The 16,181-nt window shown below is 33.9% G+C and overlaps 2 protein-coding genes across 4 annotated transcripts; one reads left to right on the plus strand and one right to left on the minus strand.

Moving 5' to 3' along the window:
• Nucleotides 1-935: 935 nt before the first annotated feature.
• On the plus strand, nt 936-5,726 carry LOC109340482. Its single transcript, XM_019578188.1, has 6 exons — nt 936-2,821; nt 3,034-3,467; nt 3,765-3,926; nt 4,466-4,541; nt 4,982-5,137; nt 5,433-5,726. The coding sequence occupies exons 1-6, from the start codon at nt 1,004-1,006 to the stop codon at nt 5,577-5,579; spliced, it is 2,793 nt and encodes a 930-aa protein (XP_019433733.1). The 5' UTR covers nt 936-1,003; the 3' UTR covers nt 5,580-5,726.
• Nucleotides 5,727-6,512: 786 nt separating this feature from the next.
• On the minus strand, nt 6,513-15,416 carry LOC109340483. Of its 3 annotated transcripts, XR_002106800.1 has the most exons (15): nt 15,302-15,416; nt 14,594-14,681; nt 14,136-14,259; nt 12,417-12,466; nt 12,163-12,229; nt 11,666-11,738; nt 10,983-11,038; nt 10,546-10,642; nt 10,242-10,326; nt 10,049-10,111; nt 8,926-8,985; nt 7,480-7,572; nt 7,323-7,385; nt 6,882-7,047; nt 6,513-6,820 (listed from the first exon to the last, which is right to left on the minus strand). XR_002106800.1 is itself a non-coding variant. In XM_019578189.1 (14 exons), the coding sequence occupies exons 1-14, from the start codon at nt 15,355-15,357 to the stop codon at nt 6,934-6,936; spliced, it is 1,089 nt and encodes a 362-aa protein (XP_019433734.1). In that variant the 5' UTR covers nt 15,358-15,416; the 3' UTR covers nt 6,513-6,933. The 3 variants fall into 3 exon arrangements, 2 of the variants coding, with proteins under 2 accessions (XP_019433734.1, XP_019433735.1); XM_019578189.1 differs by having other exon boundaries at nt 6,513-7,047; XM_019578190.1 differs by having other exon boundaries at nt 6,513-7,047; nt 10,242-10,323; nt 15,302-15,415.
• Nucleotides 15,417-16,181: the final 765 nt, after the last annotated feature.

Here is a 16,181-nt window from a genome sequence, read left to right on the forward strand (position 1 = left end):
TATATATAATGTACTCCTACAAAATCGTATTTCATATGCACGACTTTTAGACAAAGTCGCCACTGACATACACAAATTTAGAGACCGATGTTACATTTTTTAAAACTTGTGGACACAAACCATAATTTAAATTTTTTTATATTTCTTTTTTAAAGTTATGTTCCATAAACACGATTTTCATAATACATTAATAATAAATGTATTTATCGGTCTAGTGATTATTGTTTTACCTGGTGAAATAAATATACAAGGTTTAATACTTACCGATATATATTATTTGTATAAGAATTATAATACAATATGCTTAGTTTGCATTACACTCATTACCAAATTTTATATATTTCTATTTAAATTATATATTCATTGTTTATTTATTTATTTTATGTACATCTACTTATAGTATTATAGACATATTGCACTAAAAGAATATATCACTACTATGATGAAAAACTTAATCCCATACCACTTTATTTTCTCACCTTCTATATATTTTTATAGTCTCGTTCATCATTTATATGAATTATAAGTAAATAAATTAGTGAAGTAATATGCACTTTGTGATTGTCGGCATACGTTTTTACTTTCAGGTGTCAAATATTTAAGTTTTATACTTTGAGTAGTTTCACCAAGTTATGATATGTTCTTCTACAAATATTGTTACCCAAAATTAACAATGTATTAGTCTAGTCATGTAAGACTCCATTAGATCCTTATGAAAACAAAAAAAAAATCAAATATTCAATTCCTAATATCAACATTTAAAAGAGACAATCACACGTTTCAAAAAATATTAATTCTTTGTCAAAAGAAATTGATATATGTTGATTAATCATTAATAATAAACACAAATATAACTTTGGATACATCTCAATTTATTTGGAAGAGTATTTTCTCATAAGGTATATCATTTTTCTATATATATGATTATTCTTCTTCCCTCCAGAAAAAATCAGATAATAACTCAGATCCTCTTCACTTCCATTCCTTTTGTTGATTTTGAAAAATGTCATCTTCCAAAACTACCCCTAATAACCGCTCCAAAACTAACCCTCCCTTCTCCGCCTCGCTTCGCCGACGCAGCCTCCGCCTCGCCGCCTCCATTGACGGCGATTCTTCTCCTCCAACTTCCGTTAGGGTTTTCAACCAACCCAACCCTAGTCCTCTCGATTCAACGGTTACAAACAGTGTTGATGGAATCGGTGTGCTGAATTTGAGATCAGGAAAAAACGTTGTCAAGAGAGGAATGGATCAACGTAGCACTGTTAACAAGTTATGTGATGAAGAAGAAATTGGAAATGAGGATTTGGAGAAGGATGATTTGGTGGTGAATGATAGTGTTGTTGTTGATGAGGTGAGGTTGGGTTCTGAATTTGAAATGAACGAGAGTGGTGATGAGGAATGTGATTATAGTAAGAGAGGGAAAAGGAAATTGAGTGGTAATGTTAGTGAAGGTTCGAGTCTAGGTCGAAGTCGAAAGAAATTGAGTAGAGAGGAGAATGGTTTCGGGGATGATGTTGTTGTTTGTGAAGGTGAATTAAGGCAAGAGTCTGAAATGAAGGATTTAAATTTGAATTGTTTAGAAGAAAATGTTGCTTTGCAAGACAGGGAAGGATCGAGGAATTTTGATTGTAAAAATAGTAAGGAGAATGGTTCGAGGAGGAGTGGTCGAAGGAATTTGAGCGAAGAGGAAAAAGGTGAAGTGGTGATGGTTGATGGCAATTTATCGGGTCATGTTGAATTTGAATTAGGCGCAGAGTCTGAAATTAAAGATTCAGAAGATAATGTAGAGTTGCCAGATAGGGAAGGATCGAGGAATTTTGATTGTAATACTAAGGAGCATGGTTCGAGGAGGAGTAGTCGAAGGAATTTGAGTAAAGAGGAAAAAGGTAAAGCGGTGATGGTTGATGGTGATTTGTCGGGTGATGTTGAAGGTGAATTAGGCATAGAGTCTGAAATTAAAGATTCTGATGTTAACTGTTCAGATAATAATGTAGAGTTGCCAGATAGTGAAGGATTGAGGAATTTTGATTATAATTCTAAGGAGCGTGGTTTGAGGAGGAGTAGTCGAAGGATTTTGAGCAAGGAAGAAAAAGGTAAAGTGGTGATGGTTGATGGCGATTTGTCGGGTGATGTTGGTGAAGGTGGATTATGCATAGAGTCTGAAATTAAAGATTCAGATGTTAACCGTTCAGAAGATAATGCAGACTTGCCAGATAGGGAACCTTCGAATACAAGGGAGCATGGTTCAAGGAGGAATGCAAACACTAATGCGAGGGAGCATGGTTCAAGGAGGGAACGGTTCCGAGATATAGCGAGGGAAAATGCATCTCGTTTTGCTTATTTTAACTTGGATGGAAGAGATGAAGACCGGCAGTCTCCTGAGCGGCCTGAAGTTGAACCTGAAATTGAAGATTGGCCAGGCCCTTTTTCAACAGCTATGAAGATTATTAAGGATCGGATGGTGAAAAGCGTCCAACCTGGAGGTGTCTCGGCTGAAAGAAGTTTGGTTGATTCTATCAAATGGGTTCCTAAGACTGATAAAACGAATATAGGTTCAAGTTTTTCAGTCCCACCATTGCAAGAATTATGCCTTAAGATTCTTGTCAAGAATGTTGATGCAATTGCTTCACTTGATAGTGTTCCAGATGCATTGAGACACAAGCTTAGCCAGTTGCTATGTGACTCGAGAAAAATAAATGGTCACTTTTTTGAACTTCTTGTTGGTGGATCTCCTACAGAGATTCGGCTAAGAGATTGCTCATGGTTGACAGAGGAACAATTTACAACATCTTTTCAAATGTCTGACACTGCCAATTTGGTGGTATGGATTTCAAACTCATTTTTTAGCTTTCAGTATTTCTTGCAATTTTGCTACATATTTGGCTTTCTTTATAGCTGCATGCAACTTTTACTTGGACATAGGAGTGAAAAGAGAGGGAGACATGGTCTTGCAGACATTAATATCTCCCTTAGAACCTAAAGTAGAGATTATATTGTTATTTTTTAACAGGGAAATTTCTTTGTGTGATACAGGTACTGCAACTTGACCAGTGTGGACGCTGTTTGGCAGATTATGTAATACTTGCTACTTTGGCACAGTCACCAAGGCATTTACCTAGATTAACCAGTCTATCCCTCAGTGGTGCATGCCGTCTTTCAGATGGGGGGTTGCGTGCACTCATTTCTTCTGCTCCGGCACTCAGATCAATAAATCTCAGCCTGTGCTCCCTTCTCACATCTTCTAGTGTTTATATTTTGGCTGACTCTTTAAAATCTATGCTGAAAGAGTTGTATCTTGATGATTGCCAAGGCATTGATGCTGCACTAATAGTGCCAGCGCTGATGGAGCTTGAACATTTAGAAGTGTTGTCAGTGGCAGGTATTCAAAGTGTTGGTGATGAATTTGTTAGGGATTACATCATTGCACGTGGTCACAACCTGAAAGAGCTTGTTTTGAAAGACTGTATGTAAGTACCATTAGAGCATTTTCTTTCATGTCTGGAATTTACTTAAGATGTGATACATTCACAGAAGTATTTTCTTAGGGAGTTCCATTTTAGTTTGGTGAACAGTTTTCCAACCAGTGAAAAGAATATTAACCAATGTTGGGATTTATGCTTAGTCTAATTAGTATTTGGTTAGCTTTTGATTGTTCTTTGAGCACGGATTAACCATTATCCTTTGAAGATCTAAATTCCTTATGTTCTTTCATAGTCAAAAGTTATTTGTCAATTAAGCTTATTGATATGTTTCTCAATGTGCAGAAACTTGACTGACTCATCAGTGAAAGTCGTTGCTGAACATTGTCCTGGATTATGTGTGCTTGATCTTACAAATTTATGCAAGTTAACAGATTTATCTATGGGATATCTTACAAATGGTTGTCGTGCACTTCATACACTGAAGCTTTGCCGTAATCCATTCAGGTGTTTGTTCTTCCTGCTTTCTGTATCTTCCAACGTTTTCATTAGCCATATCTTTATATTTTGCTAGGCGCTTCTAATTTTCTACTTATTGTTTTCTACCTCAAGACAATTAAATATCCCCCACTTTCTGTTGTGCACTTTCCTGCTATTGTCTGTGTTCAGTTTGCTCTTTGCAAGAGGTTACTCATAGTAGATTTTAACTTTTTAATAGGATGATTATCTTTGTTGCCATTATTGTTAGTGTGTTGTTTGATTTTCCAGAATTTGAAATGTTGAAACATCTTCTCATTGAATCTGATTGACTGATTCCATTCTTGAAGTCCTGGATACAAATATCTCCTTTGTAGACAGAATTTGAGAACATAGTCTATTCCATCTTGCTTGTCTTGTGTGTATGGTGGGTTTGCTTGATGTTTCCTTGGATGATGTTTCGGACTACTTAATGCACCTTTTTAATTTTATGAAAGTGTTTATCACTGCATCTTAATCTTGATATCTTCCAAGTGATGAATAAATTGACCTATCTTTCATCATTGCAGTGATGAAGCAATTGCTGCATTCTTGGAGACAAATGGAGAGTCCTTGAAAGAACTGTCACTCAATAACATTAAGAAGGTACACTGTTTTTTTGCCTCTCTTCTTCGCTCTCCATTGCCTGCAGGGTGGCAAGTGAACATTGTGTGGCATGCCGGAAAGGCTATTCCGTGCTTGTAAAATGATCAACTAATCTATTTCTAGCTTAGCCTCCAGGCATTAGTAGATTAGGTAGTTGATGCAAAACCCTTTCTAATTTATTGTTGGTTGAAACTCCTTTTCTATTATCTTGACTGTAACTACATGTCAAGATTATGTTGTTTGTCTTGTTCTTTTATGAATTTACATTGCACAAACCCTTGCCCACCTGTTGGAGGAAGCCTTTAATATTTTTTGGCTGATTGAGACTGGAAATCTTTCTGTTTTTTTATTTTCAGCAATCATTTAGTTTCAGTCCTAAAAAACATAGTTGTTTGTTATATATTTTCTAACTTTCGGAGCGCCACATTTGATTAATGCAGGTTGGCTACCACTCAACCTTGTCACTTGCAAACCATGCAAAAATTTTGCATACTCTAGATCTATCTTGGTGCAGAAATTTGACAGACAATGCATTGGGTTTGATTGTTGACAGCTGCTTGTCACTGAGGTTACTTAAACTTTTTGGATGCACTCAGGTACGTATATATCATTAAACTTCACCTCAAGAACATTTCTGTGATGAGTTTATTCTAGTTGTAGATAAATATGCAGTTAAGTGATGAATAATGCTACCTCACTAACTTACACCCAGCAATCAATTCACAATTTCATGGGTTTTTATAACTAGTCTTCTTATTTTCTGCATATCCACATTTTCAAACCAGTTATTTTCTTCAGTTTATTGTGGTTGTGGAAAATGTGCAGTGCAATGAAGAAATTACATATTTGTTAGAAAATGTTTTGAATATGATGTATTATGTATTTGTGCAGGTAACAGATGTTTTTCTGAATGGGCATTCAAACCTGGAAATCCAAATAATAGGTTTGAAGATGTCTCAAGTATTGCAACATGTGAAAGTACCTAATCCTCATCAAGCTGCTTTGAATTATTCATCAGTCTCTGTAAATTTGGCATAAACCAAGGTATTTTGTTGTATAACTAAACCAAGAACTTTTCTGCTTTGAGTTGTTGCTATTTTGTTATACTTCTACCTGTATTTGTTAATTGACTCAAGTGAATAGTACATACATTTAGCATTTACAGTTTATGAACTCTATCTAGTTAAACTTACTGAGAAACTTATGCCATTTCCCTGTGGTATTTAATATTTATAAAGGTTTCAAGATCTCTTAATCTAAGTTTTGACCATTAAATTGATCGCAGAAACATCCTTTGGATAATTGTTGGAAATAACATGATTCAAGATGAATTTACACACACAAGATATCGGTAAGATATCGTTAAGATAATGTTTTGATCATAATATTGTTGTTAATTAACAACTTTTTATTTTTTATCACATAACATGACCTCCTTTTGTTTTTCATTATCACTTTTTTCGTGTCATGAAACTAGTCTAAAAACTACTGTAATATGCTTAATAAACCAACGTATTTGCTGCATCAAAGAGTTAATCATTGATCAACATGAAAAATAGGTCAATAATTGATTTTGTTTTTATAATCTGCAACTTCTTTTCATCATTTTGCCTTGGTGCGTAAGTGTTGTTGACTCAGCATATACAACTCCATCACAACGAAACAACATCCTTCACCACCACCAAGTCCACCATGGCAGACTTGCAACCACCATCAACGACATCTGCTAAGACGGCGCTCCAAACTGGGCAGCATTCAATACTTCTAAACTGATTGATCTATCAATATTCTAGCAAGTCATAAATTGGCCATATAGACTTCTTATTCTGTTGTTTCTATGATAGAAAGAAAGAAGTTCAAGGAATACACTAGAATCAAGGAATATCAGATTCGGCATAATACATATCACATACAAAATTTCTTATAAAATGTAGAAAGTGACGAAAAGTACTTACTGCATCCCGAAACCGGTACAACAAACCATGTAACTATGATTTGCATTTTTTTAAATGAATTTTTGATACAAATTCCTAATCCTTTATCACAGTTAAATGGTTGGATATAAATACAAGAGTAAGGAATATGATCTGATCAGTGTTTGAGGTAGCTGTTGTTGCACACCCAGAGATGCACAATCCAACATCAAGAGCCATGTATGGTGTAGATGTCATGTTGGGCAGTACTTTTCAACCTAAGATCTTAAGAATCAAATTAGATCAAGTATTTCACAACACAAAAACTCTTCAGAGTTAATATATACAATGGATCTTCCCAAAAAATGAAGGTGCATAACTGGTGTAGACATTGGGTAACATTTTTTAACAATTAGAATGACCTTAAATGCTTGATATGAACTGTGAGGATCAATATATGCACTAGCCTTGTAAGGGAACTAAGCTCCATGTTCAGTTGCTTCAGTTAATGCATGCGGATGATTTCTTAGCATAGAAATCTTCCTTTGCAATTCCAGATTCGACAATCGTTCCGCCTCCAGTGCTCGCTCAAGCTTCATTATATCACAGACAAAGGGTATCAGCACAACAAATCTTTAAAAAAATACGGTCAAGTACACAAGGCTCCCACCTAGTGAGATTTAGGGAGGATAGATATACACAGTCTTACTATTGCAAGCAAATAGTATATTTCCGGGATTTGAAACCGAGACTCACCCTCCAGCAGAACACATTTAACAAAGGAAAAATAAATCCAAAGTAAATTTATTATAAATTTATAACACTTTATAGCGTTTCAACTTCAATATACTACAGTTGCAAATAATACCTTGGCAGCCCTGGTGCTCCATTCTCCTAAAATAGCTCTGAGTCTTTCATTCTCTTCCACATACTGTTATGATTGTAGCAACAATTCTACTATAAGCTCTTTATAGTTAAAGGCCATAGATATACTTGTTTGTATTAATACAACTTATATAAGATACCTGATTATTCGTTGTAACAACAAGTTGGATCTCTGAGTCCCTCTCAGCAATCAAGGACCGAGCAAGCCTTAGCTCGGATTGCACTTGGTTCATCTGTAACATAAATTTTCCAGTGAAGATCCTTTTAGTTTGAGGAGGGGGGAGTTCATATCTGATGCTATACTTACATGGCTGGCTGGGTCCCAAAATAAGAATCGGTTTTCAAGTCATTAACCGATTCAACAACAACCAGACCTTAATCTCACTATGTGAGAATCATTCATTACTTCATTGTGTAAAGAGCTATGTTGCATGGGTACTCAAAGAAGGTGAGTACCCACTTCGGGTGTATCGGGTGCATACCGAGTACAAGTATTCATGGGTACTAATTTGCTGTAAATTATTTCAAATTTGTACCATTATGGGTGGGAAATTTAAGATTTTTGTCATTTTTCCTTTTAGTCACATCATAATACTAAAGAGTCACATAATTAGTCTCCCAGATTTGCATTTCGTACCCGTAATCATGCAACATGTATACCTTATTCAAGCAACATAATCGTACTCTAGTTTTTTGAGAAAATGTCGAACCCCATACCCAACATATATCACCCATCCATGTAGGTGTAACACAGGTAAAAAGTTATTAAGATATGGTACTGTTTTCAGATGAATTAATGAGTATAATATCTATGTGCCATTAGTCTAAAATTTAATACACAGTCAGTCCATCACCCATCAATATTTAACAGCCAATGGTAATTGAATATAAATGATAGATGATGTACTGATAATATAAAAAAATCTTACACACATAATTAATGTCAATATCTGGATCATGAGTATTTCATTGTGGACTCAGTTTGATTCTTTAGTGTAAGATCAATTTCTTTGTAGGTCAACATAGGAGGTAAATGAGTTCTCAAAGAAACATCCATGGTAGTATGATCTCCAGACCTTAATTAGTATTTAACTACTAGCAAAAAGAAAGAGTGATAGATACAAGTGATTTTATCAACTTCAGACAACACGACTTCGGAATTTAATCATATGTAAGATAAAGTGCTATACTATCTTCCAACTCATTTTCTATACTCATCATTATGTAAAAGTCTTGTAATTGTGGTTCCGATTACGCTAAATAATCGTACTTGCCTGTTAGTGATATTTCCTCAAAGAAGCAGATAAATAGATTTAAACAGTAAAATTGTAAACATAACCTTGAAGGGGTTAGGAAGGGGAGGAGGATGTTAAAATAAAGATAAAAAACACTGAGAAAAGCTCTGAAGGGGAACAAAATCAAGTAACCCGCAAAATTTCCCAAAAGGATAAAATGCTACTCAAGACATGAGGCATTGCAGAATTTCTCACTTGAATTTATATTTACACTACTAAGGCAATAACTAATGTAATGTTACTGGAAATTGTTGTATACATACATTTAAAACTAAAGCAGACGATAATTACCTCTGCTGAAATTGTCCGCAATTCTTGATCACGAGCTGCTAATAGATGGGCAAGGTCAACCTGCAATACAAGCAATTTACTCCTAAAAACGAACGGAAAGAATATGGAGCCACCAAATTTTGATGAATCCAAGATTCTAAACGGTTGACAATGAGTTATGCCAGCTCACGAGTTTCTCACATATAGGTTTTTGTTAATAGGCAAACATTTTTTTCAAGGTGAGAGGGGAGACCCGGGAGTTCGAACCCGGGCACTCATACTTCATGTCTCATGGCTCTACCAACTAAGCTGACTTTTAGGACCACTGATAGTTATTTAATAACTCAATCAGTGACCTTATGAACTAATGATGCATTTCTTATTGAATCTCCACTATCTACCGTTCAATATCGTAAAGCATCACAAGTCCTATGACTATGTGATAGATTTTTCTATTAAAGTTAAAAGGAACCATTCAATCACAAACAGGACCAAAAGTATTTCTCCATTTCATCCACTGAGCTTCAATCCTATTATTTGGCTTGGCTAAACTATTTTGTAGTTAATTATTTGCCATTAAGCCTTAAAGACTCAAGCTGAGCAGAATTCAAATATGGCTTTGAGATTGGGCTTGTGAGCTTTACTGAGCTGATCTCAAGAAAATAGGCTACCTTATTTCATTTTATTTTGTTCAAATAAATCCTGATACAAACATAATCTAACTATCTAAGTGATTTGAGCTCAAGTTAGGCTTGGCTCAGCTCAAATCGGCTCACTGCCGTCAAACTAATTCCTTTTCAAGATTCTAATAAATATAGGAGGTGCCATTTCGACGATAATTGAAACAAGATTTACTGCACCTTTCAACTATAAATATCCTCCAAAAGTTATTACTTCAAACAAGTAAGGTCAAGTTGCAGCAGAAGCAACATCCCTTAAAAAAAAATAAACAAGTATTAAGGAAAATTTCAAACAAAGCTACAAATATCCACTGAAAACAAGAGCCAGCCAATCCTTTGTCAAATAACTCAACCAAATACGTGGTGACCTAAGACTATCAAAACAAGATTTCATAAGTTAATATTTAAATTATAAACCCACATGGTGATCGTGGCATAAATAAAAAAGTAAAATAGAAAACAACCTGTGGTGTGCTCCGATCATCAGTTCGTTCATATTTGCTTAAGGACTCCTGCAATCGAAGAATCTGCAAGACCAAATGTAGATGGACAAATATTGAGAAGTTAATTCCATTACACCAGTAGAATGTCTACGCAAATAGTATCAGTTAAAGTGTATGTAGCCAACAATAAATGAACGCTTCAAATTGTCCATACCTCCTCGCTCAAAAAATGAAGATTTTCACGCTGATATTGCAGCAAAGCCATTTGCTGATCAGAGAGCCTACCATCATAGTACCTATGGCATCAAGATATACTAATTATAGTGTTTGCATTCTACAATTCAATTGGAATAACAGGATCTCACCAGTGGCATGCATAACGGGTAGATCATCATGCATCGATAAATACTATATAGTTTTCTGAACAATGTTATCTTGTTTTGTGGCTTGAATGTTAAGCATGGATGAAGTCATATACATAGTAAATTACAAAGGAAACTAAAAAACAAAATGCTTGCCTTAGACCCTCCAAAGAACTTGATGGTTGTAGTGGTGAATATAAGGACTTCAGAACATCAGGATGGGAGTTCAATGAATTGTACTGGTGTATGTAACCTGCTTGCACCAAATATGCATATAGAAAGGATTAGGCAAAACTAATACTGCTACTTTAATTGCAAAAAGTGGGGTGAATGTATGCAAAACATATTAATATCTAATTAAATTAATAGGGTAGATTGGTAAAAAAAAAATACATGCTTTCAGCTTTCTCAACCATAGGGTCTCTCCCCAGGACTAAAGACATCCCTGTAGTTTTCTTATTTTGTTAAAATTACTTATGTATTACTGACCAAAATACAAGTACTATCTAACAAATACATGTTTTACAATTTTTTTCATCGAAGACTCAACAACACGTGCCAAAAAAAAGTAGAAAGAGGAAAAGATGTCGTACTGATGTAAAGACTCATAAAACATCCGGCACATACTGCTTCAACTACCATAATAATCCTGCAAACCAACCAAAGTATGACATTAACAACTCGGGGGAGTAAGAACGTGCACAATTAATTCCAGTCACACACTAGAGAAAAACAGAGGGAATTGTGCATGCCAACCATGGGATATTATATTCATGTGTAGTAGAGCTATAACATTTAAGAAACAAATATATTTAGATTATCCCCATGCTAGAAGAACAAATGTAAACACACCTGGACAGGAAGAGAGGTGAGATTTAAAAAAACAATAATACATACTGCAGCAAGAAATTTTGTAATTTGCAATATATTGAACATTACTATCTACTAGTAAAACCACTCTTGATAATACTTTTAAGAATTAGTATACTCATTCAGCCAAACATACAAACTAAAATAAACAAGAAAAGAAACAAACACAAAAAGAAAGGTCTCGAAATCTTTCCCACACTTCATGTCATCATGCACTGTCTCCAATAAAATATGGCAAAAGATCACAGCATTTAATCATCAGCTGAATATCATTATCACCTTCTATTGATAATAAGATTTAGATTAAGGATGTAGTCCTTCATATTTAGAAGCAGTATACTCTTTTTGATGTTTCATTCAATTTATTCTACCCAAATAGACAAGTAAAACGAAATAATGAAAATACCTCAATATAGCAGAGATTGTCAGAAAACCGGTGTAAGGTTTCCACAGTATAAGAAGTAGCATTGCAGCAGTTCCTGACATTAAATCAAATTATTCAAAATATCCACATTTTTATGTAACAACTAAAATATAAACTATCCATATTGTTATAAATGATAAACATGAACTACAGTGTTAAACTATCCTGTATCCACATTGCAATAAATAATAAATATGAAAATTTGATATCACAAGACACACCAGCTTTATTGTTTAAACTTTAAAGTTAAAATTAATATTTAAAACAACAACTTCACAGAATGCAGATATAGCACTGCTGTTTCTTGTTTCATGTGGCATGTTCATAGACTTTGCATTTCCTTTACCATTCAGGTGGCTCCACCTAACAATTTAAGCTTTTGGGTTGAGCTGGTTCTTCTCACACACACACAGTTATATATCAATTGAGTTCTTGTATTAAGAATGATCTCAAGGTTAAAAAGTCACTGAAATACATACCATAAGCTGTAATGGCAAAGGGTATGCGAACAATAAATTTCAACTTCTGGCTGAAACTATAATAGCCCTGAAAATCACGTTAGTGATAAAATCACTTAATTGAACATTTAAACAGTGACAAATACAACTCAAACCTTCAGACATCTTTTTAGAAAAAATATACATTGATAATTGCATTATATATACGACAAATGCTATGTGATTGTATGCGTGTGAGACAGAGAAATTAAGAAACTGCTATGATGATGAAGTACCTGCAAGCGTATCTTATGCACTTGATAAACCAGATATTGTTGAAAGATTCCTGAAATAGTAAAATATGACATTTAAACCAAATAAACCTCTGCATTCAATATTAAATACAAGTAGTACGAGTTTATACAACAACCAAGCCTTTCCCACTAAGCTAGCAGAAGCTTATAATGATTAGTAAATTAAGCCAATACAATATTGTAAGTCTTATGCATCAGCATTTATGAGTAACAACTTAAACATCCAAAGTTTTGTCTTCACATCAGTTTGGATTCATAATATCATGTATGTTTCAAGGTTTTATGAGGCTCAAATGCCAATGTCAAAAGTTAACTTCGACAAGTAATGACATATTAATACATAATACATTTCAGTATCCTATTGGGATATTTGGGCTCCAAAAACTTAAGGACCCCAAAAACATTTAGTATCCTGAGGAACCAGTCATCAAATTCGTTAGCTACCACTCTTAATCTTGGAAGGTAATTTGTCCTCAATGTCAACTTTTGGACATAATGGTTATGTTGCAACTTAATCTTGAGATATCATTTTACTCCTTATCACTAACTTCCCTCTTAGAAGATGAATGAATTGTTGTGTTTTAGCTTCGCCATTATATTTTGGAAAAAAGCATACAATTTCTGGAAACTCCAAAATTTATTTATACAACTACTAACCAGTAACCAGATTCAGCAAATTTTCACCATTAAATTTTACATGGATGGTCAAAATTAGTTTTTACTTCAAAGTCACATGACCAGTTTAAAAAGTCATATGCACTTATAATCTAATCTTGATTTTTGACCATTCAAATAAGATTCAATGGTCAATATTCATTCCTCCCACCTCTCACAATGACCACTCTACTCATAGATATAAAACATATATTCTAGAAGTAACTAAGAACTGTGTGCATCAAAAAGGACGAATAACAATGTGAATGAATTTATGTGTGAATACTAGAACATTTGCATCTACGAAATTTTCGTAATGTAAAATTAGTGATACTAATATACTACTTGATTAGCAGTGGGGAACCGCTACATATTTAGATTGAAATCTAAATAGAATATTAACTATCACAAACTAGGAAGCAAGATATATAAAGAATTTCAAAATTTTGGGAAAAGGGATGCATCATGATTCATGACTGTAATTTGCTAGATTCCTCCATCACCATTCTCAAATGAAGTAAATGCCTTGCAGGGGTTCTTCTATCACATTTTAAAATGATAATTGCAATTCACAAACTAATTGTCTGTGATTTTGAAGGGGAAAAAATGTCTGCAAAACATATTGAACTGAAAGTGATGAATTGTAAGATATCTATTTCAATTTATTGTTCCAAAATGGCAGCTTCTTGAAATTTGTGAAAAATATTTATTTTTCCAAAGTGAATGTTCCTTAAAGAATATGATAGCAGCAATGAATGGGTGAGATTGTCCTATACCCTAAGCCAAGTGCAGGGAACTGCAGCCTAGCATATCAAACATTTTCTTCCGAAGATCATATTGAAGACAAAACCATGGAAATCCACCAAAATAATGACCTTCTCTTACAAGCGAAAAGAAATAGTAAGACCAAATGAAGAGGGCAATACACAATAAATATACACTTCTTCTGTGCAGATATGCTACTACATGGGGCACCAATAAGAAAACATGCAACCTTAGAGATAATAATTAAGAACACCGTATCCAGGGTAAGTACTGATGCAAAACCTGTTAAAAGCAAAAGGAGAACGTCACAACTACAAAGCACGGGAGATATCAGGTCTTGAGATATCCGATCTTGAAGTGGACGAAAAATCCATTCAGCTCCAATGGCCAAAGTAGCATAACCAGCCTACTATGGAAGAAACAATAAAAAATCACACACCAATCTAATGAAACACAACATACCAATAACATAAAATAAAAAATCTTTCAATTCAATTAAAATCATTCAATCTTCCAAATCAGTCAATGACCCATAATTTGAAATGGTAAAAATAATTCAAATAACAAATAGCACACAACAGAAAACACTCTCAACAACAATAATCAATTTACTCAAAGTACTCAACAATCTAATCAAACACAACATAACGTAAACAACTTTCAATTCAATCAAAACCGTCAATGTCTGCCAAATCAGACAATGAACCATTAGTTGAAATGATAAAAAGAATTCAACTTGCCAGTAAAATGCAATAGAAAACACTGCCAACAACCCTTGCAGCTTTCCGGTGAGCAAAGAGAGGAGCTTCATGCAGTATATCAAGAAACCTGCATACACCAAAGCTCAATTAAGCATGCTTTGTCACTGCACTAACAACATAATGTTGAAGCTCAAGGGGTAAATAAAAAAATCAGAACCAAACAAAACAGAATACACCAGCAGCACCAACAACAACTGCCAAGCCTTAATCTCACTAAATAAAGTTGGTTGCATGGATCGAACGACATGTCATAATGCTTTATCATAAATCATGTTCATCGACAAAACACCGATCTTTAAATTATTTCTAATCATTTCACCCCTGATTTTTCTTCTCCTCTGAAAATTGGGCTAACCTACATTTGATCATGTTCATTAACAAATTATTGATAAATAAATCTTTCTTAATTATTTCACATATAGTTTTTCATGCCTTCCATTTTCATCTGGAAATTGGACTAACCTCTGTCTGATCTAATCTCCTTATCAAAAGTTTCTAGCAGTCTCATTCACACATGTCCAAACCACGTAATTCTACCAATTGTCTTTTTTCTACAATAAAATCTACTCCGATTTTCTCCATAATGCATTCATTTGTAATCGTATTTATGTAATCTCTAATTTTTTGTGTTGATACATGATATGGAAAAAGAGAAGAACAGAATGTAAAATGAAATTAAAAACTCACAGAGCGTTCTCCTCGGGCGTTGAGGTTGGTGGAGAACCGAATCTCTGTGTTGCCATATTCAATTCAATGCCTTTGAATTAAAGAACGATTCAGAAATATCGTAACTCTTGGAATACTACTGCGTTAAGCATGTGATATGCACGGGTTTAAGAGATCATCATAATTTTTGTGATTTAAAGAAAAAACAATATAACTAAGATTAATAAATGAATAACAATGTGTTGTTCTATTCGTAGAGATAATAATGAAAACCAAACATGTGGATACCTGAATCAAACCTAAATTTAAAGGGGAAAACCCAATGTAATTAGGTTTGGGTTGTACCCGAATTTAATTTTTGGGTTTGGTAAAGCAAAAACCGAATGTAATTCAATTTTAAATTGAAATTTCTGTTGTGTAATTTCTAATTTTAGTTTACTTACTATTGAATATTCAAACATAAAAGAAATGAAATAATATAAGAGAACATAGAAATGTTATTGAAAAATGAAACAAAAATGATATTATATTTTCCTTATTACGTATATAATTTTCGGGTTTTTTTTGGGTTCGGGTTTTGAATTTCTATTTCGGGTTTGAGTATGTGCAAACCCGGCCCCGATATCATTCCTATCTACTTGTGCAAGGTTTCGCTAAATCAAAATATTAAAAGTTTAATTCCTGAAATTGATATTTATTGAGAGACGAGTCATACATCTCAAAAAAGATTAATTCCGTAATGATATTATTATGTTATACAAAAAATGAATTAAGGTCCCTATATATATAATTTGTAATATAATACAAACATAAATGAGAAAAACAATTTTATAATATACATACTTCTATTAACTATTGTTGTATGAGAGATATATGTGTTATTTTAAAAAAAAATAGTGAG

Source organism: Lupinus angustifolius, unplaced genomic scaffold, assembly GCF_001865875.1.
Source record: "Lupinus angustifolius cultivar Tanjil unplaced genomic scaffold, LupAngTanjil_v1.0 Scaffold_181_13, whole genome shotgun sequence".
NCBI classification, from domain to species: Eukaryota; Viridiplantae; Streptophyta; class Magnoliopsida; order Fabales; family Fabaceae; genus Lupinus; species Lupinus angustifolius.

Excerpts from the sequence above, each read along its gene's own strand:
- LOC109340482 (XM_019578188.1), top strand. The coding sequence starts at position 1,004 with ATGTCATCTTCCAAAACTACCCCTAATAACCGCTCCAAAACTAACCCT. Across the intron at positions 4,542-4,981 it reads CACTCAATAACATTAAGAAG|GTTGGCTACCACTCAACCTT; the intron begins GTACACTGTTTT and ends TGATTAATGCAG. Across the intron at positions 5,138-5,432 it reads AACTTTTTGGATGCACTCAG|GTAACAGATGTTTTTCTGAA; the intron begins GTACGTATATAT and ends GTATTTGTGCAG.
- LOC109340483 (XM_019578189.1), bottom strand. The coding sequence starts at position 15,357 with ATGGCAACACAGAGATTCGGTTCTCCACCAACCTCAACGCCCGAGGAG. Across the intron at positions 12,467-14,135 it reads TCTCCTTTTGCTTTTAACAG|GAATCTTTCAACAATATCTG; the intron begins GTTTTGCATCAG and ends TTACTATTTCAG. Across the intron at positions 12,230-12,416 it reads TGCATAAGATACGCTTGCAG|GGCTATTATAGTTTCAGCCA; the intron begins GTACTTCATCAT and ends CGTGATTTTCAG.